Genomic DNA, 25448 nt, shown 5'->3' with positions numbered 1-25448 from the left:
AACAGTGCAACAGATCCAGCCCTGCCTGGCCCACTCCCAGACCTAACTCTCGTGTACATCTGTGGATGCTGTGGCATAGCCTAGCCCGTCCTGCACCCACTCTGGTTCTTGTGAGTACCAGTGGAATACTGGGGCCTAGCCCAATCCAGCCTGTCCCTGGACCCAGATTATATGCATGTTGAGGGGTGCTACAGCCACCTTCAGTCCAGTCTGTCCCCCACCTTAGCTCTCATCCTCACCAATGGGAGCTGCAGCCTGGCAGGGGACTCTCCCCAGTTCCGCCTCACAGCCCCAGTCTTTCCACCTTTAAACGCCCTGGTGGGTGCTTCAACCTAGCCTGGTGTGGCCCATCCACAGGCTTGGCATTTGTCAGCAGATATTGTAACCTCACTCACCCCCAGGCCCAACTCTTGCTGGTAGGTGCTGCAGCCCAGCGCAGACTAACCTAGCCTGCCCCCAGCCCTGGCTCTCATGAGAACTGGCAGGCACAGCTGACTAAGCCAGCTCAGCCCACACCATGTCCTGGCTCACAGATGAGCCAGCAGGTGCTAAGACCAAGCCAAATCTAGCCCACTGCCACATCCAGCCCATATAGGTGCCAACCAGTGCTGCAGCCTTGCTTGGCCTGGCCCGGCCTACCCCTAGTTCAAGTGCTCACCAGTGTCTGGGGCTGGGTCTGCTATACGGTGTGGGCCCAGGCTGGCACACAATATTATTCTCCTTCAGAAACACCTGTGCTTCCAGTTTCCCCACATTCTCACCCCCTTGACTTTTTTCTTTCTTAGAGTCTTCTTAAGAAGATTCACTTCGCTAAGGCATTTCACTGTGATTTTGATTTGTATTTGTCCAATAGCTACTGGTGGTAACACATGTGCTTCGTGCCAATTTGTATGTATTTTTGGAAAAATACCTGTTTGGATTTTTCCTCATTTTATCATTTTAAATTTATTTATTTGAGAAGGAGGAGAGAACCTCACATACTAGTTCACTGCACACTCTGGGCTGGAGACAGAACCTGGAGCCAGGAACTTGGTGCAGGTCTCCTGCAGGGTGACTGGGACGCAACTGCCAGAGCCATCACCTGCTGCCTCCCAGGATCTGCCTTAGCAGGAAGCTGGAGTCAGGAATTGAACCCAGGCCCTCTGATGGGGGATGCAAGCACCCAACCACACTTAACCACTAGGCCTAATGCTGACTCGCTTCCCCTTTTAAAAAAAGATTTATTTCATTTTTATTTGAAAGGCAGAATTACAGAGAGAAAGAATCATCTGTCCCTGGTTTACTTCCCCAAATGGCTGCAATGGTTGGAGCTGGGCTAGTCTGGAGCCAGGAGCTTCTTTTGGGTCTTCCATTTGGGTGCAGCATGCTAATCAAAAGTAGAGCATCTGGGATTCTAGCCAGTGCCCACATGGGATGCTGGTGCTTCAAGTAGTGGCTTAGCCTATGCCAAGGTGAAGGTCACCCACTTTTCCTGTTTTTAAGTGAAATGATTTGGTTTTCTTAGCGGGGCCTTCACCTTTTCAGAATCGAATTTGGTTGTGAACTCGGAAAGAGAGATCATGAAAGAAACACACACAGCACCCTGGGTCTCTCCCACCTATCTGGATTGAGGGTCTGTGTCACAGAAGGGTGCATGCCCCACCCCATGGTGTCACTGGGTGTACTGTGGCTTTCAGGGACAGAATCTGGACTCACCAGCCTTGTCTGAGGTCAGGTGCGCTAGGCTTTTGCACTTCCAGAGATTCCAGCACCCCTCTGAGGGAGCAGCTGAACTTGAACCCATCCCCAGTCTGCCCACCATCTGTCCATTCAATTGTCATGGTCATCTGAGGCTCTGTTTACCTGTCCCTCCACAGGCTGCCCCTAGAGCCGAAGACTCTGCTGTTGTCTGGAAATTTGTACCAACAGTGACTGAGGGGCCCGGCACATTGGCTCAACTAGCTGATCTGCTTGCAAACACTGGCATCCCATAAGGATACCAATTCATGTCCCAGCTGCTCCGCTTCCCATCCAGATCCCTGCTTGTGGCCTGGGAAAGCAGCAGAGGATGGCCCAAAAAAAACCTTGGGACCTGCACCTACCTATTGGGAGACCTGGAAGAAGCTCCTGGCTCCTGGCTTTGGATTGGTTCGGCTCTGACCATTGCAGCCACTCAGTGGGTGAACCAGCGAATGCAAGATCTTTCTTTCTGTGTCTCTCCTTCTCTCTATAAGTCTGCTTTTGTAATTTAAATAAATGTTAAAAAAAAAAAAGTTACTGAAACCTGGAGCAAAAGAGGCAAAGAATGGAGGTGAAGGGAGAGAGGCTGGCCAGGAAGAGGGGAGAGGGGAAGGGAGATTTGGCACTCTCCTAATGACAAGGGAGAGGTCCCTACCCCCGGAAGCTGGGGCCTGTTGAAGATGCTGGCCCAGGGCTCCTCCTGAGGCCCTTCTCCTGCCCGGAGAGGGGCAGACCCAGGTGGGAGAGTGGCAGGCAGGTCCCTCTAGGAGCTCATCTGCTTGGTCTCACAATCCTGGCAAGGGGTCCCCCAGCAGCTCCTGCCCCCAGTGAGGCCCAGGAGAGCTGCAGGTGCAAGGCTGGGCTCAGGCAGAGGATAGGGGACACTGAGATCCAATGACCCCCATTTGGCCCCAGAAAGCACCAGAAGTTTCTCATGCCCACTTTGGGAGCCTCCCCTACCACACGCAAGGCAAGACAGGTGTCACAGTCGGCCTCAGTTGCTCCCACTTGGGGCTCTCTGGAGGTGCCTGGGAGAGGGCACCAGGAGGCCCTGGAAGAGAGCAGCAGCCATTTTGCTGGGACTGGATCCCTCGCAAGTGCTACTCCAGAGCCAGGAGTTGGGGGTCCTCAGAACGTCTCTGCTGCGGTTCCCCTGCCAACACACACACACACACACACACACACACACACACACACACACACACAACTTTGAACTGGAGCTGCAAGTAGGTCTGAGGGGGGTGACGGTAAAGGATCAATGAGAGTGGATAGTGAAAGTTGATTCCTCAGGGAGAAGTACTCCTTCCAGAAAGCACAAATGCTAGGACTTTAGGCTATAGAAGGCAAATCTGCTTTGAGTTCAGGTTACCACTGAGAGCCAAAGGGTCCCATACCTAAACAGAGAGATAGATTGTCTCTCTGCTGCTTTGTTCACTAAATGGCTACAATAGCCAGGTCTGGGCCAGGCTGAGGCCAACGGTACTGGTTCACTCCCCAGGTGGCAACAATCGTCAGAACTGAGCCAATCCTAAGCAACGAACCAGGAGCTTCCTCTGGGCTCTCCCACATGGGTGCAGGGTCCCAAGGCTTTAGGTCATTCTCTGCTGCTTCCTCAGACTACAAGCAGGGAGCTGGGTGGGAAGTGGAGCAGCCAGGACATGGACTGGCACCCATATGCAATCCTAGCACTTGGAGGTGGAGGATTAGCCAGTTGACTCAATGCACTGGCCCCAGGGGTGCCATTTTTAAACTCCCCCTTCCCACCTGCTTTACATCAAGCACTTTGCTTTGCAACATATGCATGTCATCTCCTTTAATCACTCAATAATCCAAGGAGTCACTCATTTTACATGTAAATCTCTCAGGTCAAAGAGCTACCTCATGGAGATGCTGTCGCACAGCATATTAAACCTCCCACATATTCTCAACTGCTCCATTTCTGATCTAGCTCCCTGTTAATATCCCTGGGACAACCACACAGGATGGCCCAAATGCTTGGGCCCCTGTACTCACGTGGAACACCAGGATGAAGCTCCTGGCTGTAGCTATTGTAGCCATATGGGGAGTGAACCAGTGCATGGAAGATTTCTCTCTACATAATTGCTTTTCAAATAAATGAATATTATTTAAAACCAGAGCTGCCTCCATGCAGGAATTCACCCTTACCCTTAGCCCCAAGGAGTCTCTAGACCCCTTCTCCGATCCTCTGCTCTGTGGCCCCTGTGAGGTTTCTGGAAAGAAGAAATTATCATCACATGCTAGTTTCTGGAAGGGGTTGGAAGGATCAATGAGGCCATGACAAGGTCAACTTGGTGCTTTCACCCTGACCTTGTAGGACTGTTTTGGAAGGCTGGTTCCCAGGTGCCCCATACCCCTGGCTTGCCTGTGGGAGGAAGGAAGACTTTCCCACCAAGCCCCCAGGGAGTGAGGTGTGTGAGGGCAATGCTCTGCCATGCTGCACAGTCTGGCAAACTGAGTTAGTGGGAGGGCTGCTGGCTGAAGTCCAGCCAATGGGACACTGACAATGTCCATCTGAGGGTGGCCAAGGCATTTGTGAGCCATTAGTGATGTCTGGGACAAATCTGAGGAGAAGCGAGGCATCTTGCTCCCCAAGGTGATTTCAGAACTCCACACGTGGGCACCATCTCTCTCCTCTCCTGGGTCCAGTAGCCATTTTCTCCTCACCCTTGATTGACTCCTTGCTTCCCTCCCTCAGAGCCCAGGGACCAGGATGGACCTGAAGGGGGTCTTCAACTCTGACATGGTTCCTAAGGCCCAGAAAGAGGAGGTGACCCACAGGGAGGAGGCCCTGATATAGGTGACGGCTGACCTTGGCCAGGCACACAGAGTCCAGCCCCAGGGTGACAGAGGGGGCCAGGATGGCTGAGAGAAATGTCTGGAAGCTTGGCCTTGCAAGGAGATTCCTCATGTGGCCACTGGAGGGTGCTCCCACTTCCTCTCACAGACCCTTTTTGATATTCAAAGTACAGCCGCAGTGTGATAGGCATTTGATCAAGATACAGTGGTGCTGGCAGACAGTGGTTTGAGAAGTGGACAGGTGTGGAAGCAGGGGCACTGCCTGGGGCTGAGATTGTGCAGGTGGGATATGATGATGCCTTGGACTCCAGGCAGTGATGGAAGGGTCGCTTGGCCCTGTCCTCCCTGTCCTTGGAGGTACCCCAGCCTTTTCTCCTTTCAAAGCCCCTGTCACCATGGCAGCTGTGCTCCTCCAGAGCTGGGATTGGTTGCTAAGCCACGTCCTTCATCCTATGGCTGACCTCGCAGCAAGGACTGGTTGCCATGGTTCTCTCACATAGGCAAACAAGGAGCTGCTATCCTCTCCCATCTCAAGGGACCTGACTAACCTCCTCATGTGTCATGGAAAATTCTGGAGAGGGGATGGCATTAGAACTGGAGGACCATGGAAGGGCCAGAGTCAGCTGGCTCGGGACTTCCTGGGATGGAGCCGGGTATTGAGACTGCCAGGAGGGGAGTGAGGCAGGGGGCCAGTGGCAACCCCCACCTCAGCACCAGAGTGCAAAGTCCCATTTTGAAACTTTACCCCTCCTCCTCTGAGCTGCAATAATTCCTCAAAACTTCTCTGATTGTTTCAAGAAAGGCTTTGACCCAACTTTGGATTTACTCAAGTCAGTTTCCAAGCAACCTCTTTCCACAGACTTAACTGGAGGCAGAGTAGGACTGGACCAGGTGAGAACCTCAGAAACAAGAGCAGGAGCTGAATGTAGGGGTTGCGGGGGTAGGGGAGGGCAGAGGACACAGGACCAGCTGCCTGAGGTCCTGGTCCCTGAGCCCTCCTGTCATTATGGGTCATGTCTAAAGCAGGTGAGAACAGGTGGATCAGAGTCAACCTGCCGTGGCCTTCCAGTGCATCCAGCTGGTCTCCCTTCCTCCTTCTCCCACCCCTCGACCCTGGGTCAAGTACGACTGTGACATGCCCTGCCTTCCGTTGTCTCTCAGCATTGGGTCTCTTAGACTGCAGACCTGCCAGCGCCATAGGAGAATCTTGCAGCTGAGGGCTGGGCATGTGAGACGTGGTGTGGGCCATTGCTCCGGGGAGTGGGAGCCCAGCCAGGCACCCAGCCCAACCAATCCCCAGTTGTCCTCTGCTTGTGTGCTCTCTCTCTCAGCACCTCTAAACCCAGATCATTTGATTTTCACAAATGGGCACACCTGGGCAGGTGTCAAGACTATCCACTATGGAATGCAGAGGAATGAAGACACTCTTGCATTGAGGTGTTGATGCTACCAACATTTGTCCTCTGCTTGTATGACATAGCTAAACATGACACAGCCCTATACTTATTTATACATAGTTATTAGCTAAGTTGATCTTTTTCATGAACCCTCCTTTTTCTCATCACACCTTTCTTTCTTTGTTATTTAACTCACATTTGTAAAGGTCTGAGCTTCACTCCACTTGGTCAGTGCACTCAACAGGGAAGTATGACCTGCAACATACAAGGAATCAGGAACTTAGCTGCAATGGGACCAACAGGTGTCTGGCCTCGTGTCCTATGGCTCTTCTGAGATCGCTCAGAAGATAGCAGCAAGTAGGCAGAGTCTGCAGGGGGACAGCTTCTTCCTACAGACCCTGTGAGTTTTCTGGAAGCCAGAAGAAACCATACGACTGCTCCAGGAAGCTGTGGAGCACCAAGGATGGAATCACCTCAGAGCTCATCCTCCGTGTCTTCAGGACTGAGCTGGTGCTGAGGTACTCCAGCATTGCCTTCAGTTGGTGCAAGCAAGCTGAGGCAGGTCCCATATGAACACTCTAGGGCTGACTCCCAGTTGCCCTGGCAGTGACCTGCTCACCATTCTTTTCATTTGCTTCCTCCTTCCCCTCTCTCGCCTTCCCCTTCCATCATTTTTGCTTTTAGTTATAACCAGCCACTAAGCCACCTGCATCCAACCTTGACCTCAAGTTTCCTTTGGATGAACCCAAACTAAAATGTGTTTTAGACTCAACCCTAGGTTTAGCATACAGTGGGAAACAAGACAAAGTCCCTGCTTCCATGATCTTGGAATTACTTCATGACATTACAAGTGACAAGAAAAGTCCCAGCTTCTCACCTGGTCCACATGACCATCAGCACCTTGTCCCCTGCCACACTGTCTCTTCTGAAGGTATTTCATACTTCCAGCCTAATGTGTGTGCTCACAAATCAGTCTCCTCTGTTCTTGTCAAGTTCAGCTGGGTTGGTTCATATTGCCTACCCCTATTTATGCAGTTCTCTCTACCCATAAGAATACCCAATATACCTTGTCCATCTGAGGCTGAAAAGTCATCTCAGTATCCCCTCTCCTTACTGTGTCTTCTCCGACCCTCTCAGCACCTCTTATACCTGATTTTATGCCCCCCTTTCACTGTGCAAACACAAGGTTTAACTCTATACCTTGTAGGTAACTACATAGCTGCTTTTGTTCCTCTTTTGGGTCAGGGCATTGTGATGTAACTCATTTCTGTATCTCAAGTTCACAGGATAGTGCCTAGACACAGGATATGTTCTCAGCAAATATTGATCTAACTGCAGTTGAATACATATGGTAGAGGGGGAAAAAAGGCTACATCTGAGAGGATATTAGTGGTCCCCTTGTCAAACTGGTATAAAGTTTTCACTAAAGTATCTTCTAGGGTGCAGTGCATTGGCTCAACTGGCTAATCTTCCCCCTACATGCACCAGGATCCCATATGGCCTAGTATCTGTCCTGGCTATTTCATTTCCCATCAAGCTCCCTGCTAGTGACCTAGCAAAGCAGCAGAGGATAGTCCAAAGCCTTGGGACCTTGCATCTGCATGGGAGACCTGGAAGAAACTCCTGGCTTCAGATTGGCTCAGCTCTGGTCATTGCAGCCATTTCTTAAGTGAACTAGCTGATTGGAGATCTTTCTCTCTGTCTCTCCTTCTCTCTGTGAAATCTGACTTGCTAATAAATTAGACAAATATTGAAGAAGGAGGAGGAGGAAGAATAGGAGAAGGAGGAAGAGGAAGAAAAGGAAGAGGAGAAGAAGAACTTGCCTACCAGTTTGACAGCTTGTGATCTTGACTGACTTCAAAGGCGAGAGATTTGAGAAGGCCTCAGTAGTAGAGCAACTTAGGCACTGGCCCTTGAGGCCTGGGCTGGATTTCATTAGAAAGTGAAGATGTATGAGTAATGTGGAAGAAGATTAAGACATTGGAAATCAGGAAGACTTGGTGACTGGGTAGTTCTGGGACAGGTGGAGGTAAAGCTGCAAACGTTAGGTTTGATTGCAGAAGGAGAGGCTGCATGATTTAGACCTGATTTTTAGGAAGCACTGAGAAACCACTGAAATGTTGTAGTCAAGGAAATAACGCAATTACAGGATAGCTTGGAGAACAGGGACAGAGAGGAAACAGGTGAAAAAACAAACAAAAACCCAGTTAGCATAGTGAGGCAATGGGTTACATGTGCTAGCCTGAAATTGAGCAGAGATGGGGCAGATAGACAGGAAACACCTTTGAGACATGGATTGTAAAGTATGTTAGTAGACCTTGACAATTGTCTGGGTTTTTGGTGGAGAAACAGAAGCCATGCCAACATTTTGAGAGCTGTTGATTGGAAAAATAATCATGCTTCTCCTAGAAAAAAAAGGATGACTAGAGAAAGACTGACCTGGGGGAAGCCTTGTTGGAAAGCCAGATGCCTCTCAGGAACAATATTCCACAAGTATCTCCTCTTTCCTCTGGTTTAATGTTTCCTCTTTAACTGCTAAGCAGCTCTTCAGAACAAATATACTAGTATAGCTCCCATGTGAAACGCAAAAGTGTAAAAAAAAAGAAAGAAAAACTTGATTTCTGCTCCTGCTAATGTAGAGTGTTCTGTGCAATGATGCTGGAGAGCAGGTGAGGGGAGTGTGGGAAACTAGAACCAGAAAGTGGGAGGGGAGCTGGAACCAGTCCTCACCTCTATGGACAACAAAGGCTCAAGCTCACCAGAGACTTGAGGAGCTGTGCAGAATATGCCTGCAGCTGCTTGCCGGAAATCTGCAGGGGAACTCGGCTCCCTGACCAGCTTCTCAGCCTTTTTGGTTTGAGATAGCTCAGGCCAATGAGACCTGCATGGAGAGGTTTACGCATGCGTCAGGATGGCTGCATGGCTTGGGCGGGGTAGGGAAAGGGCAGGCCCTCACTGCAGGGATAGCTAAGTCCTAGGGGTAGAAAGCTGGAGAGGTGGCAGACATTTGGGACGACAGTTAGGGGCTCTTGCAATACCCCATGTCTGTCAGTGGAGTGCCTGTTTGCTGCCTGACTCCTTCCCTTTCGATCAGCTTCCTGCTAATGTACCCCTTGGGAGGAGCAGGTGAGCATGCTCTAAATAATTGAGTTCCTGCCATCCACATGAGGGACCAAAATGGAGCTCCATACACCTGTCTTTGGCCCACTCAGCTGGCATTTGGGGAGTTGAGCGGTAGATGGAAAACCTCTTTCTTTCTCTTTCTCCCCTCCCTGCCTTGCAAATAAAATAAGGATAAGTATGTAAAAAGTAAACAAAGATGCTTAGAGCTGAGCTGGGCAGTGGAGGCAAGGTGGTGCTCCCTGGCTCTGTGGCTCCTGTTTGGGTCCCATGCAGCAGAGGCTGAAGTAGAGAGATGGCTTTGGAGGAGGAAGTGAGACAGGTTGCCAGCTGTGTGATGGCAACATGTTAAAGCCAGATTAGCTGGAGTCCACACCTTCCCAAGGCACCAGGAACCTGCAGCCAGCAAGAAAGTTGAGGATACCAGGCAACTAACTCCCAGGAGGGCACAGAGTCCAGTGCTGTCTGAAAGATCCCTGTTGAGAATTATGCTTGCATGGAGACATTTACTGATAGTGGAAGCCGCTGAGTATGCGCTGGAGTTCTGACTACGGGTGAGACTGGGGAGGGGAGGCAACAGGGCAGCTCACAGTCTGAGAAGAGTAAGGTCTCTGGTTTAGAGCAAACAACCACAGAGTCTTCTCATTTTTGCCTGGGGTGGCAGAAGGCCATGACTTTAAACGAGGGAATGGCAGCAGATTGGTTCTTGTTCATGAAACAGTCAAGCCCCATGCCATCTGAGGAATCCTAAATTAAAATTATCTTAAATTTCTAAAGAAAAGAAAAAAAAAGGTAGGACACAGTACAATAGCTCAACTGACTAATCCTCCACCTCCAAGGGCCAGCATCTCATATGGATGCTAGTTTCATATTCCATCTACTCTACTTCCCATACAGCTCCCTGCTACGGCCTGCAAAAGCTGGAAGGAATGGCCTAATGCCTAGGGACCCTGCGCCTCCATGGGAAACCCAGAAAAGGCTCCTGGCTTCAGATCAGTTCGGGCCATTGTGGCTGTTTGGAGATGTAAATTTGTCTTACAAATAAAAATAAATAACTCTTAAAGAAAATAAAAAAGGAGAGGAAAGAAAAAAGGTAAAGACCAAATGAAAGAAAGAGACATACAAAGATACAAAGCCATCGACTGCTCTACTTCCCAAATAACCACAGCAAGCTGGGGCTGGGCCAGGCCTGAGCCAAGATCCAGGAACTCCGTCTGGGACTCCCAGCTGGGGGCACGCATCCAAGCACATTAGCCCTCATCTACTGCTCCCTGGAAGCTGGGATCCAAGCCCTGGAACTCCACTAGGAGAGGTGGGTGGGCCACACTGCCGAATGCCCAGCCCTGAGTAATCCCCCAAACATCTGAAAGAAATAAGGAAAAATCCTCTCTAGCAGAATGTATTGAGGTATGTCTCAAATTATATCTGAGTTTTTAAGAACATCATGTGCAGTACATAATTAAATAGTCACAAGAGGCAATAAGACAGTTGGGGTGAAAAGCAGCAGAAATGACAAAGTCAGAAACAGAACCAGGGGTGCAAATGGAGCAGCTTGCTGCTTACTCTGATCAAGGCAACAGAAGGAAAATTGAGAAACGTTTAGCAGAGAAAAAGGCATTGACACTTCCCAAGTAAGTTTGGAAAACAAAAGAGATCTTCTAGAATTTTAAAAAACGCTATTCAAGTTAAAACTTTATGAGATTGGAGGCTAATACAATCAAACAGCTAAACAGAGAATTCTCAGAATTATAGCCTAGGACAAAAACAATATCTGGATGAAGTATGGAGAAGCAAAGGATGATAATGCAGAAGTGAGAACAAAAACAACATGAAGACGGTGTTGTGGCACATCGGTAAAGCAGCTACCTGTGATGCCTGCATCCCACATGAAAATGCTCCTGGCTGCTCCACTTTGATCCAGCTCCCTACTACTGTGCCTGGGAACCCAGCAGAAGATGATCCAAGTGCTTAGGCTCCTGAATCCCCACCGTGGGAGATACACATGGTTGGACTTCTGGCTCCTGATTTTGGCTTGGCAGATCCTAGGCTGTGGCAGCCATCTGGGGAGTGAACCAGCAAACAAAAATCTATCTACAGCCCGGCACAGTGACCTAGTGGCTTGGGAAAGCAGTCGAGGACGGCCCAAAGCCTTGGGACCCTGTATCTGCATGGGAGACCCAGAAGAGTTCCTGGCTCCTGACCGCGGATCGGCGCAGCTCTAGCCATTGCAATCACTTGGGGAATGAATCATCAGACAGAAGATCGTCCTCTCTGTCTCTCCTGCTTTCTGATATCTGACTTTGCAATAAATATAAAATAAATCTTTTTTAAAAAATCTATCTCTAGTTGTGCATTTCTTTTTCCTTTTTAAGATTTATTTATTTTTATTTGAAAGGCAGATTTTCCAGAGGAGAGATAAAGAAAAAGTCTTCCATCTGCTGGTTCACTTCCCAGATGACTGCAATGGCCAGAGCTGAGCTGATCCGATCCAAAGCTGAAATCCAGGAGTCTCTTCAGGGTCTCCCACATGGGTGCAGGGGCCCTAGAACCTAGGCAGTCCTCTGCTGTTTTCCTAGGTCATAAGCAGAGAATTGGATCAGAAGTGGAGCAGCCAGGATACAGACCAGTGCCCATATGAAATGCCAATGTGACAAGATAGAGGATTAGCTTGATGTACCACAGCACTAGCCCTTAGTTCTAAATTTCAAGAAAAAAACACACACACACATATACACACTCACACTCACACATAGGACCAGGACAATAGCTTCTGTTTGCAGTGCTGGCATCCCACATAGGCATAGGTTCAAATCCTAGATGCTCCACTTGCAATTCAGCTACCTGCTGATGGCCTGAGGAAACACTAGACAATGGCGAAAGTCCTTGGGCCTCTGCAACCAAGTGGGAGACCTAGAAGAAGCTTCTAGCAAAGTCAGCTATATATAGAGAGAGAGAAGAAGAGACAGAGGAAGATCTCCCGTCCACTAATTCATTCCCCAACTGACTGCACTGGCCAGAGCTATGCCAATCCATAGCCAGGAGCCAGGAACTCTTCTGGGTCTCCCATGCAGATACAGGGTCCCAAGGCTTTGAGCCATCCTTGACTGCTTTCCCAAGCCACAAGCAGGGAGCTGTATGGGAAGCTGGGCTGTCGGGATTAGAACCGTCACCCATATGGGATCCTGGCATGTTCAAGGAGAGGACTTGAGCCGCTAAGCCACATGCTGGGCCCTAAACATTTTGAAAAAAAAAACAAAAAAACAAAACACCTATGATACTGTAATCGTGTTCAACACATGTTTTACTGAAGACCTAAAAAGAGAGGATGAGAAGATGCAATGCTCAGAATTTGTGGCTTAGAATTTTCTTTCTTTTTCAAAGATGTATTTGTTTGAAAGGCAGAGTCACACAGAAAGGAGGAGAGACAGAGAGAAGGAGACAGAACCTTCATCTGCTGGTTCACTCCCCCAGTGACCACAAAGTCAAGTCAAAGTCGAGCCAGGAGCTTCTTCTGGATCTTCCACATAGGAGCTGGGTACCAAGGACTTGAGCCATCCTCTGTTGCTTTCCCAGGCCACAAACATGGAGCTGGAGCCGATGTAGAGCAGCTAGGACATGAATAGGCACACATATGGGATGGCAACAATGCAGGCTGAGGCTTAGCTCACTATGCCATGGCACCAGCCCCTAAAGGGAGTTATTTAAAGCAGATAAAGCATGACGATCTTCCTCGAAAAATTTAGCATTGCGACGTAGAGCAGGAGCTGGTGAGAGCAGGTGCTTTGTTCCTGCTCCTAGGGAAAGATTTTCTTCGCTGTGTGTGCTGCCTGCCACCAGGAAGCAGGCGTCTTTTCCCATGTGCCTCATGGTGCTGCTCTGCTCACTGTGATCTCATGGTGGCTCACTGTGGCTGGTTTGCAGACGGCCTTCGTCAGCGTGAGGTCCCTTCTTTTGCTGCTTTGCTCATAGATATGTTTCTTTTTTTTAAGATTTATTTGTTTTCATTGGAAAGTCAGATATACAGAGAAGAGGAGAGACAGAGAGGAAGAGCTTCCATCCTAAGTGGCCGCATGGCTGGAGCTGTGCCAATTTGAAGCCAGGAACTTCTTTTTTTTTTAAATATAATTTATTTTTATATTCTTTACATACTTAGTTAGAGTAAGAAGGTTCAAGGGCTACAGGAAAGTGGATAATACTAGTATGTTTTCCATATTGTTACCTTCATGTTTAAAAGGGGGGTATTAAGGGAGAAGGCCAACCCAATTTCCCACCCTCCCCAAGTCCCGGGTGTAGGGCATGCTCTGAGGTTCTTGCTCGAGTGGTTTTGATGTTGCAACAGTTATGAATCGCTGTCAATCTCGCCACTCCAAGCACTATGAGGTCTTTGAAGAATCCACTGATTGACATAGTCCATCATAGCTGAGATGGTTGGTTGACCTGTTCTGTCTTCTCTCTTTTCTTCGTTAGGGTTCTGAGTCCAGCGTTTAGATTAGGAAGATCTCCAAAGAAACTTCTTGTATGTGCTAACAAGTACAGGGCCAGGCACCGTCCATCGCTCCAATCAGCTGGTGGTTGTAATTGCTGGGTTGGTTCTGTTTTCACTCCCGACTTCCACTGGAACCAATGGGTGTTGCAGTCCAGCCTGGTTCTGCCCCGCACATATTTGGCCCTCACATAAACCAGTGGGAGCTGCAGCCTAGTTGGAGCGACCCACAATAACCCCCACCAGGACCGCCCCTACCCTGGTTTGCCAGTAAGTGTAGCAGTAATCCAGTCTGCCCCACACCCCATTCCACCCCAGCCACTGTTTAGTTTTATGTCCTCCCGTGGAAGTGGTAACCCAAGAGGGATGAGCCCACTATTACCCTCCCAGGCCTCTCCCACTCCCAGATTCCAGCTGCCCAAAACAACCCTCGCCCACTTTAATTCTGTTTGCACCAGTAGGGATAATCTGCCCAGCCTGGCTTTTCCCTGATCTAGTCCACATGAGGCGCACAGGTGTGGTAGCTCTGCCTAGTCTGGTCTGCCTCCATCCCAGCCTATGCTCTCCTGCGGGAGTAGCTGTCCTGCAAAGGAACCCTCCCTTATTCCCCTGCTGGCTCTGCCTACTTCCTTTCTTGTTCTCAGGCTGGTTGGGCGCTGCGGTCCCCTCCGGTACAGGCAACCTCACCTTGGCATTCCATATTGTGCACTAGTCTTTGTTGCAACCGAACCTAGGTCGACCCACACTGGTGCCTGGATTTGCCAGTGGATGACGTGGACAGATTCAGCCTGGTCTTGCCCCTACGTCTGCCAAGTGTATGCCAGTGGGTAGCTTTCCATGGCCTGTTCTGGGCTGTTTCCTATCGTGTTTCTTGCGCTGACCTGCCGGGTCTATGTCCTGCCAGAGGAGTTGCCCAGGCTCCTCCATCAGAACCTCTCCCAATGCCAGGTTACACGCTTACCAGTGGGTCCATGAGCCAATCCTACTCAGTCCACCTCCTGTCATAGCAGGAACTGTGGTGAAGCCAGGAACTTCTTTTAGATCTGCCACACAGCTGCAGAGTTCCAAAGCATTGAGCTATCCTCGACCGCTATCCCAGACCACAAGCAGGGAGCTGGATGGGAAACAGGGCAGCTGGGATTAGAACTGGCACTTATATGGGACCCTAGTACATGCAAGGTGAGGACTTCAGCCACTAGGTTACCGTGCTGGGCCCCAGAGGTATGTTTTAAGCATGAGTGTAAATTCGATTTCGTCAAATACTTTGTCTGCATCCGTTGTTTTGCTTGTGTGGTTTCTCCTCCTAAACTGTTAAGATGTTAGATTCTAGAGATGGATTAGAGAGAGAGAGAGAAATAGTGTGAGTGTGCATGTGTGTGTGTGTGAGAGAAAGAGAAAGAGAGAGAGAGAAAAAGAGAGAGAGAGAGAGAGATCTTCCATCCTCTAATTCACTGCCTAATTGGGCATAACAAACAGTGGACTCATGTTGGAGACCCAGAAAAGGCTCCTGACTTTGGATTGGTTCAGCTTTGGCTCTTGTGGTCATTTGAAGAGTGAACCAGCAGTTGAAAGATCTCTCTCTCTCTTTCTCTCTCTTTCTCTCTCTTTCTCTCTCTTTCTCTGTGTCTCTTCTCTCTGTAAATCTGCCTCTCAAATAAAAAGAAAAATTAATCTTTAAAAAAAGGAGAGTAAAGGAGATGTTATGGTTCTGCTTTCAACAAACAAGTTTTAATAACTCACAAAGGGAAGAACTTAAAATACTTGTTCAGATATTGTCTATTTCCTTTTTTAAAAAGATATATTTATTTATTCAACAGGAAGACTGACAGTTCACCTCCCAAATGCCCTGAACAGCCAGAGCTGGGCCAGGCTCAAGCCAGGAGCCAGTGACTCCATTCAGAACTCCTACATGGATGCAAAACCCCCATCACTTAATGATTTACAACAGCCAGGCTGGACTGAGCCTGAAGTCCATAGCTTCAATCCAGATCTCCCATATGGGTGGGGGCAGGAACCCAGCTACCTGAGCCATCACCCCTGCCTCTCAGGATCTGCGTGGTGAGGAAGCTGGTATCAAGATCTGGGATCTGGATTTGAACCCAGGCCCTCTGATGTAGACCATACATGTCTTAGGGGCTAGATCAATTGCACGCACCCTAATTGGGTAATGTCTATGGATCCATTTTCAAGTTAAGTGATTTTTCCGTCATTCCTTACCATGCTGTTGGCCTCTGCAGTAGATTTTTCTCGTGTTCAGCCTATTTGTCTGTCCTTGAGTGGCACATTAGAGAAACAGAACAGCCAGAGCTCAGAACTGATCCCAGGGGACTCACAGATAATAGCAAAGGGTACATATGTAGGCAAATGCACAGCAACCCACTGAGGAGTCTAAGGAAGAGAATGTCAATGTCCAATTTTAAAAGACCACAGGGAACTGTTGGAAAATGTATTGAATGGGGCAAGGCTAGAACCCATAGATCTGTAAGGATGTATTTGTCTTGGTCTAGGAGCTGAGCGCCTGGCTGTGCATGCTACCCAGATTTCACCTGAGGCTCAGGGTTCTGCAGAGCCCCCAGCCTTTCCAGGAAGCTGCTGCAGACTGCTGTCACCATGGCAGCGGTGCCTCTTGGCCCGGATGGATCACTGGAGTGACATCATTACAGAAGCAACCCCCCATCCCTGCCATGAGAGAGCTGGTTGCCATGGTGCCACTAAGTAGGCAAACAAGAATCTTCCATTCTTATCCGGGCTCTGTGTCCTTGCACCCACAGACAGGGGCTCTGTACCCAAAGAAAAATTAGGGAGAGAGAGTGGATCACGATATAAGAGCCAGAAAGAGGCTGCCAGGTAGGTGGTTGTGAATCACCATAACTTAAGACTTACCTAGCTCAAGGTTGCTGGTACAGCCTGTGATGCATTGGAGGAGGCAGGGGAGCTGACGTGGAGTGGGGAGAGCCCACGGCAAGGAGGCTCATGAACTCCAAACCCCATTTTCCTCTCACTTCAGAGGGCATCTTCATGCTGTTTCCTCCTCTGAGCAAAGCTGTGTAACAGATTAAGGCCTCCTACCTTCTCCCCATTGCCCTAGGAGAACCTGCGGATAGACTTCAAGAGTGGGTTTTGTGAAATTTTAAAATATGTATTTATTCATTTATATTATTTTACATTATATCATTTGTGTTATTTATATTTATATTATTCATATTATTTTATTTATTTTATATTTATTTATTTTTATGGATTTACAGAGAGAAGGAGAAACAGATAATAGATCTTTCTGTTCTGCTGGTTCACTTCCCAAGTGACTGCAACAACCAGAATTGAACTGATCTGAAGCCAGGAGCCAGGAGCTCCTTCAAGGTCTCCCTTGCCGGTGCAGGATCCCAAGGCTTTGGGCCGTCCTCGACTGCTTTCCCAAGCCACAAGCACGGAACTGATGGGAAGTGGAGCAGCCAGGACACAAACCGGTGCCCATATGGGATCCTGGCACATTCAAGGCAAGGTTTTAGCCATTAGGCTATCATTTAAGGCCCTAGATTTGTGAAATTTTTTTACTTAGGCTTGTCTGGAAGCAGGGCTGTGGGTCCCAGCCAAAGCAAGGCAGGCTAGGACAAGGCAGGATCCCAGGCTTTCTTCATCCTCTGCCCTCCAGCCATGCTCTGCAAGGGTCTTCATCCCCTTGGGAAAGGAAGTCCCTCTCTAGGAGCCCTGAGAACCTGCTTGGCCTTCAGAGGGCATTGCTGTATGAATCAGAATCCCTATCACCATCCCCACCCCCAGCAATGAGCAGTAGAAAGAAGCGCAGCATCAAGGCTGGGACTCTTCATCCTTCTGCCAGCGATGCCCCAAGTAGCCTGAAATCTGAAAGGGGAGAGAGGATCGCCTTGGCTTAGCTCACCCCAAGGCCATATGGCCCTCTTTCTCACAGTGTGTTCTCTCAATTACTCCTTGGCTTCAAATGATTTCTATAACTCACTTAAAAATGACGTGTCCTGGGGCCTGGCGGCGTGGCCTAGCGGCTAAAGTCCTCGCCTTGAACGCACCAGGATCTCATATGGGAGCCGTTTCTAATCCTGGTAGTTCTACTTCCCATCCAGCTCCCTGCTTGTAGCCTGGGAAAGCAGTCAAGGACGGCCCAAAGCTTTGGGACCCTGCACCCGTGTGGGATACCCGGAAAAAGTTCCTGGATCCTGGCTTCGAATCGGCATTGCATCGGCCGTTGTGCTCACTTGGGGAGTGAATCATTGGACGGAAGATCTTCCTCTCTCTCTCCCCTCCTCTCTGTATATCTGGCTTTCCAATAAATAATAAATAAATCTTTATTTAAAAAAAAATGACGTGTCCTGCACAAGGTGATAATCCAGTAACCCTCTACTTCCTAACATGACCAAGCACCTTGAAGCAGAGTCACATAATGAAACTGGAGATATGTATCATGTCCTAACCAAACAAAATACAAAAATAACTGCACAAATGCGTGGAGGAGCCCAACCGATGGTGAGAGAAACTGAAGGGATTAGAATCCTTGGAAAAGGGGGAGCCCCCGGGGGAAGAGAGGGGCTCTCATTAGCCTAGAGATCTCTTGCAGCTCACCCCAGCACAGAGACCGAGGCCTCATGGGGACACAGAGGTCCTTCTGGCTGGCGAGGAGAACCCACAGTGCCCATACACACAGCCCCCACACCCTCAGCTGTCTTCTCAAGGGCACGTATTCAGGGTGAGAGTTCAAGGAACTAAATGGGAGAGTCATTAAAGATCTGGATTTTAGAAGCTGCCACAGTGTTGCGGAGGCTGAGATTGGTGTTCAGGACTCATAAATGCAGAAGGCCTGGGTCAGCCTTGAGGTTTGCAATGCAACCTCTGAAGGAACACGGATCAGGTGTGAGTGCCACATCCCAGGACTAAGGGATATAGCAAAGGGTTAACAGCACAGATGAGGGGCTGGTGTGGTGGGACAACATGCTAGGCTGCCACCTGCGACAGAGGCATCACATGTGGGAACACCAGGTCAAGTCATGACTGCTCCTCCTCTGATTCATCTCCAGGCTAAAGTGCTCAGAAAGGCAGCAGATGATGTTCCTCGGGCCCCTGCCACCCACATGGTAGACCTGGATGAAGCTCCTGGCTCCTGGCTTCAGCCTGGCCTGGCCATTGTGGCCATTTGGTAATTAAACCAGCAGATGGACAATCTCTCTTTCTTTCTCCCTCTCTCTCCATACACTCCCTCTCTCCCTCTCTTTGTAACTCTGCCTTTCAAATAAATAAATCAGTTTTTTAAAAGGAACATAACCGAAATATTCCTACCCTAACCCGGCTTATTCAGGATTCAGATTTTCTGCCCAAAGTGTAATTTCCTGCCAAAACAAACTGAACAGCCTTGAAGGGAAGATAATGTTATTTAGAATTTCCATAATATGTCAGCCCAAAATGTCTAGCAAGCCTCAGAGTAACATGTAAGTGGCAGGGCTTGGAAAGCTCACACACAGGTCTATAAGTAGACAGGGGAGGTAAGCGGTCCCTTAGAGAGTTAGGTGTTACAATAACTGTGTTTAAGAAGCGGGCCTTGAGGTCAGGGTGGGCGTAGTGGATTAAGCTGCTGCCTGTGATGCTGGTACCCTATATGTCCCAAGTTATGTCCCTACTGTTCCACTTCTGAGTCAACTCTTCAGTAATGGCCTGGGAAAAGCAACAAAAGGTGACCCAGCAGTTTGGGCCTCTGCCATCCATGTATAAGACCTGGAAGAAGCATTTGGCTTCAGCCTGACCCAGTGCTGGCTGTTGTAGCCCTCTGATAATGGTCATCTGGCTGGAGGAAGATGACCCTTCTCTCTGTCACTCCTTCTGTCTGTAACTCTTTCAAAGAAAGGAATCTTTACAGTATATATGCATAACAGTAAAAAGTACCTATCTTTTAAAAGAAGAAACTGGCCTTGAAGTAGAGTGGGTTAAGACTCCTGTTGTGACTTTGGCATCATATGAGTGCCAGTTTCAGTCCCTCGCTGTTCCACTTCTGATCTAATTTCCTGGTAATGTGCAGGGTGGAGTTCCAGGTTCCTGGCTGCAGATAGCCCCAGCCCCTGGCCCTTACTGGCATTTGGGGAGTGAACCAGCAGATGGAAGTGATCTCTCTGCCTTTCAAATAACATGAAACCTAATTAATGAATTAATTAATTAAAGGGCTCAGTGGTCTGGACCTAGGGTGACAGCAATAATGCTTGTGGAGTAAAGACAGAATCCACAAGATTGCCAAAGATCTTTGAGAGGGTGAGGGTCAGGTATGAAACAGGAATAATAAAATTCGAGTGTCCTTTCCTTACAACAAGCCCAGGAGGTAGGTACTGTTCCTGCCTATGGCCCACGTGGATTTACTTATATAATCTGGGACCTGCGGGTAGAACTGGTGGCCTCTGCGGCCTTGCTGACGTCAAAAAGGCTTGGACTAGAAACTGCCAGAGGTGCTGGATGCGGGAGGGGAGGCGATAAGGAGAAGGAGGGGTTGGGTAGGAGTCTGCAAGAGCGAGGCCGGTTGCGATTGGCTCGCTGGCAGTGGGAAGCGACCGCCCGGTTCAGTCCCTCCGGCCGCTGTCGCCACCTGCATTGCGACTCTGGTGGAGGTGAGAGCGGCCAGAGCCGAGAGGATGCGGCGCCCGCCGAGGCTTGGGGGCTTCGGTGGTCTGCGGCTGCTTGTTGGCCTCCTCCTGCTAAACAGCAGCCCTGGGGACTGCGGCGACGTTGGTACCCACGGTCAGGAGGAACTTGGGGGTGTGAAGGGGTGGAGAGGGGAGATGGCGGGCTCTGGCAGGGTCGGGGCATGATTCTGAGAGAATTGGGTTGGTGGCCAGGAGGCTGGGCAACTCAAGAGAAGAAAGTTCGGGGCGGTGAGAAGAGGTGGGAGTGGAGAGCGTCCCGCCCAAAGAGGCGGAGGCTTGCGAAGGGGCTTGGCCCAGGGAACCTGGACCCACGCAACGGGTTCCCAAAGAGACTGGGGGATTTAGGAAGGGGACGGGAAGACAAATGCACAGAGTTACAACCGACCTATGTGACCACTGGAGAAGCGAGAGATCCCTTGGTAATAAAGAAGCTGAGGCCAGGGCCGAGGCAAGGGATGTGGTCTGCAAGGTGCCCGCATCCCGGCCCCAGGGAGAAGGCTGGACCGGGTGTTACGATTTCCAATAAGAAAAACACGCCCCCCCCCCTCCCGCCCCGGCTTGGGGTAAACATCCCCACCTGACTCCCGCCTCCTCATTGAGGTAATAGGCGACGCTGACTCACGTCTCGTCTGTTCGAGTGCGCAGACGCTGCAATTACGAGTTGCGCGAAGGGAGGAGCTCAACCTGCTAGTCACACGTCGAGTCTCCCCCTCCTGATTCCCGGGTTCAGGGGCTCCAGCAGAGATTTCGTAGGTGCAGAGGGGAGGTGAAAGATGGGGAGCAGAGGACGAGGGGGCCTCCCAGAGTGGTTACTGCACCGCGTCTTGACCACGTCTCAGCACCACGGACAGTGCTAGCCAAGCCGCAGGTGCCTGCAGGGCGGTTTCCTTGCCCTGGGTGCATATTTCTTTCAGCTCTTTTCTTTATGGGTAGGGTGCTGGAGGCTTCACTGACTACTAGGTCTCTTCTTAAAATCAGTCCAGAACGATTCTACAATTCCGTGACAAGAGAGTTGACTCTTCGGTAGCTCTCCTCAGGTTCCACATTAGGGAATTCAAACAATTGCGGATGAAAAATGTTTAAGAAAAAAAAAGTGTTTGTGTTAAACCAGATGTATGTCTTATTGTTACTCCCTAAACAAAACAGTAAAACAGCTATTTACATACCATTTACATGTTACTTAGATGTTAGAAGCAAGCAAGAGATGATTTAAAGTGTATGGGTTAGGAACATTGCATAGGTGATATACAATGCCATTTTCCATCACAGACTTGAAAGATTTTGGTGTCTGTTGGGAGGAGGCTCTGGAAGCAATTCACTGAAGATACTGAGGAACCCAGAAGAAGTCTTGGAACATAGGATTAAAAGATAACCTCACTTTTGTGGAAAGCTTTGTAAAAATTTGCTCATGGGTTTATCATAATGCACATTTTCTATTAAGTGTTCCTTTGAAACATTTCAAGCCTCCTCTAACCCCTCCAGGCTCCAAAGCTTTCCTTAAGATTCAACTCACCTGCTTCCCAGACTCTACCTAGCCACCTAGGTACCCATTCCATGTGGTAGCTTTCTGAGTCTCTGTTCCCCTGACCCTACACAGGCTGCTTTTTGTAAGTTTGGATCTCCCTTGGCCGTTGGTCCTAAGGATGAGTGAGGCCCAGGGCTGAAGAACAGGCAAGGTGATAAATGGGAAAAGAAAAGATGAAATGGAAACGTGAGGACTGGAAGATGGGAAGGAAGCCTGGTGCAATGGGATAGGATGGGTAGAAAAACAAACAGGGGTTCCCGCAGTGACCCTCGAAGGGCACTGCTTCTCTTTAAATGGGATCTGGAAGGCTTTTGGGATCCATGCTGACACCACCATCTTATCTTTAGATGGCCAGGGCCAAGTGGGAGTGGGACAGCTCTGGTCTCTCCAAGGGCTCACCGCTCCAGTCTTCCGGCACGTGCAAGTTGTACTCCAGCAGATCATACCTCATGGTAAGTGAAAGCTGGAGAACAGAGGCTGGAGCTTGGAAAGATGAGAACAGTGTGATGGGCTTTGTGAACTAACAATAGGATTTCTTTTTCCTGAATGCCTCTACTGGAAACTTTGTCAGCTACACCTCATGGAGGGAAGGGTAAGGCAGAAGCTAGATGCGTGGGCTGTTTGCAAGAGAGCCCAGTGAGAAACTTCTAGAAGAAACTCCTAGAAAAGGCCAGCTTGCAACTACATGATACTAATCTTAGTCCCTGCACTGACTCAATTCTCAGCTGGGAGGCCACACCTCACCCTCTAAGAAGGAAGCAGGGAAAAGTATATGAGACATAGAGGAGAGGTTGTGAGAGAGTGGAGACCTACTGAGACAGACGGCTGATCCTTCCCTGGAGAAATTGATGAATGAGTGGGAGAGTTATATAGGAAATCTGCTTTGAGTTCATATTGCTATAGGTATGTCTAGTATGTGTGTAGTGCCTTAAAGCAGTAGTTTCCTAAGTGAATTCTGGGCCAGCAGCATCAGCATCCCTGGGGATATTATTGGAAGTGCTAAAGCTTGATTTTCATCCCAGACCTCCTACACCAGAAACCCTGGATGTGACAAACAGTAACCTGTGTTTTGAGAAATCTTGCAAGAGATTCAGATGAGAGACACAACCTTAGTGTTTTCTAAGCTCTGTTTACATTTGTAAGTTCATTTGATCTTCACATGGTAACTCCAGTGAATCAATAAGAGATTATCATTATAATCCCAATTCAATATGGCATGTCCAGAACTGCGCTAAACAAACTTTATGTCAGTTCATTCTTATCACAAAATGTAATCTGACATTTACATGAGGCAGAGGTCACTCTGGTCCCTAATGTGGGTAAAATAGTGTCCCTCATGTAAATTCAACCTATGCTTTGTTCTGCAGGTCTGTTCTGGAAGAATGACATCACCCAGGATGTGATGACCCAAAAGATGGGACACATCAGCAGACTCTACCCCCAAGATTCATGTATGAGAGACGGGAAGGCAGTCTTCCCCACTAAAACCAATGGGGTGAGGTGGGTAAGGCTGACAGCTGACCCATGCTGGGTGGTAGACAGAAACTGGAGTCTCTGTGTAGATCCTGAAACTGGAGTTAGGAGCCAGTTGGAATGGCAGGAGGAGAATGAGGCAGAGGTCCCATGTGGAGTCTGTGACCCATTGGTAGTATCAGCAAAAGGATGGGAGGTGGGTGGTAGCAAGCCTGGATCTTGTTTGTCTTCTTGTCTCCTCCAGAGGCAAGAAAGAGGATAAACTTCAACTCCTATTCCCCAAGGTGAGATGCATGCATCGTCCCAGCAGTTGTGAATCCCTGACTTCCCCTTTACTTTCCCTCTTGGGCACCCTCATCCTTCCTATCTTCTTGACTACCAGCTTCTCTCCTCACAGAGCCCAGTAGCCAAGATGAACAAAGATCAATGCTTTACCTCCAATGTAGTTTCAAAGACCTTGAAAAGAGAGGCAGCGCACCCTGCCAAGGTGAGGGACTCACTTTCAGTATGGACGCCAACATATCTGAGTGAGGGAGGCAAGCATGTGGGAGGTAATCTGAAGCAAAGCACCAATCTAAAGGGATCCCCACTTCCCTGTATCTCCTAGAGTCTTCCTGTGGAGGATAAAGCATGATGCAGGTGCTAGGAGCAGCTAAAGAAGAAATGCTTGCTAAGATCATACATGGATATCAAGCTTGAAATAGGCCTTGAAAGGCAGGTGTTTGACCCAACGGTTAAAGTGCTGGTTAAGACACCCATTTTCCATATCAGAGAGCCCGAGTCTAATGCCTGGTTCCAGCTTCTGAGTCTAGATTCCTGCTAATGAATACCCTGGGAGGCAGCAGTAAAAATGCAAGTGATTGGATTCTTGCTACCTGGGTGGAAGATCTGGACTGGGTTCCTGGTCCTGGCCTCATTCCCCTTCCTGTCCCATTCTTGGCACTTGGAAAATGCGCCAGTAGATGGAAGTGAGGGGTGAACTGTCCCAAACAGCCTCCTCCATGTTCAAAAAAGTCTTTTTTGTTTTGATATGAAACTTATATTGCAAGAAGAGGACAGTCAGAGGCAGCTTGAAAGGACATCCTGGGCAGAAAGCATTGCAGCCACCAATGCCCTGAGCCAGGGATGTCACAGACAGAAAAACCAGTGTGGAAGAAGCAGGCTCAAGGTCAAGGACTTGGCTTTTATGCTAAGGACAGAAAGAGATTAATCAGGAAGCTTTCTGGAAGAGATATCACAGTGTGAGACATCATTTTGAAAGGCCTGTGGGTGTTGGCGAATGACAGATGAGAAGAGCCAGAGTGGAGGCTGAGAGACCTGTAAGGAGCCCACATCCTCTCCTGGGAGATGGGGGTGTCTTGGTCTTGGGTGGTTGGGGAGAGCTGAGTGGAGCTGAGCATCCCACTCCCAGCTGTGTGCCCTCCATCCAGAGGCAGCACGAACCTTGGGGTTCCAGGCCCTCCTGCTCTTCAAAGAATCATCTGTCTGTCATACCCGTAATGTAGCAGCTAGGCTTTCTAAGGCTGGGATGGTTGCTGAGGCAACCTGATCAGTTCTAAGTAGCAGAGCCTACCTGTTCAGACTGGCTGCCTTGGCACTTCTGGGAATGCAAACATGATATTCCGGAACAATACTCCCATTTTTCTCCAGCTCCAACCTGAGGGAAGATCAAGGAGAGGGTGGAGCTTGATGTGGGAGCCAAGGGGCCGCGTCACTGCAGTCTCATTATAATTGGGCTGCTGTTGAAGCATTGGGGGAGAAAGGGCAGGGGACACATCCTTGTTCAAATTCCTTGTTTCTTCTTGTGACACAGGGCTTCTTCGAGCCACTCCCCACTGTAGGCCACAACCTGGTCGCTGACTGAGACCTCATGAGACATCTCCCCACTCCAGGCCTTCCCAGGGAACAGTTCTCAGCCAACCCACATCTGGATCATTAAAGTGAAATTTCATGCAAAACACTTCTGTTTGCTTGTGCTGTTTGCTTGTGCTTGTCTTGAGGCAGGATGGGTGGGAACTGAACTTGGCCAGAGCCTCCTAAGCTGGAGCGCTGGAATCCCAGCACAGCTCTTGGTGCTGAAGGAGAGCAGCTCTCTGCCCTTTCCAGCCCCCTCCCATTGACCCTTCCTGAAGTGAAGTGGAGAGCGAGGGAGGGCCTTCCCTGCTCATTTCCCAGCCATGCTTTGTTGTCTGTCTGCCCATATCCTTGTGTGTCATGGAGGACAGAATACTATTTGTAGCCAATCATTCTTCCACTTTGAAACC

General features: G+C 49.2%; 1 protein-coding gene across 1 annotated transcript; it reads left to right on the top strand.

The window, feature by feature from the left end:
- Positions 1–20174: 20174 nt before the first annotated feature.
- Positions 20175–25137, top strand: RESP18 (regulated endocrine specific protein 18). The gene is made up of 6 exons (XM_040986444.1): positions 20175–20271; positions 22059–22163; positions 23079–23211; positions 23429–23468; positions 23582–23671; positions 24998–25137. The coding sequence occupies exons 1-6, from the start codon at positions 20175–20177 to the stop codon at positions 25046–25048; spliced, it is 516 nt and encodes a 171-aa protein (XP_040842378.1). The 3' UTR covers positions 25049–25137.
- The last annotated feature ends 311 nt before the right edge of the window (positions 25138–25448 follow it).

This window comes from Ochotona curzoniae, unplaced genomic scaffold (assembly GCF_017591425.1).
Source record: "Ochotona curzoniae isolate NIBS_2020 unplaced genomic scaffold, NIBS_Ocur_1.0 contig_4514, whole genome shotgun sequence".
Lineage (NCBI taxonomy): Eukaryota > Metazoa > Chordata > Mammalia > Lagomorpha > Ochotonidae > Ochotona > Ochotona curzoniae.
The sequence above is the reverse complement of the archived record's forward strand: the minus strand, read 5'-3'. Positions and strand labels throughout refer to the sequence as shown.

What these genes read in the sequence shown, in the direction of transcription:
- RESP18 (XM_040986444.1), top strand. Translation starts at nt 20,175, where the DNA reads ATGCGGCGCCCGCCGAGGCTTGGGGGCTTCGGTGGTCTGCGGCTGCTT. An exon ending in CCAGCAGATCATACCTCATG is followed by an intron (nt 22,164 to 23,078) that starts GTAAGTGAAAGC and finishes TTTGTTCTGCAG; the next exon opens with GTCTGTTCTGGAAGAATGAC. An exon ending in TTCAACTCCTATTCCCCAAG is followed by an intron (nt 23,469 to 23,581) that starts GTGAGATGCATG and finishes CTCTCCTCACAG; the next exon opens with AGCCCAGTAGCCAAGATGAA.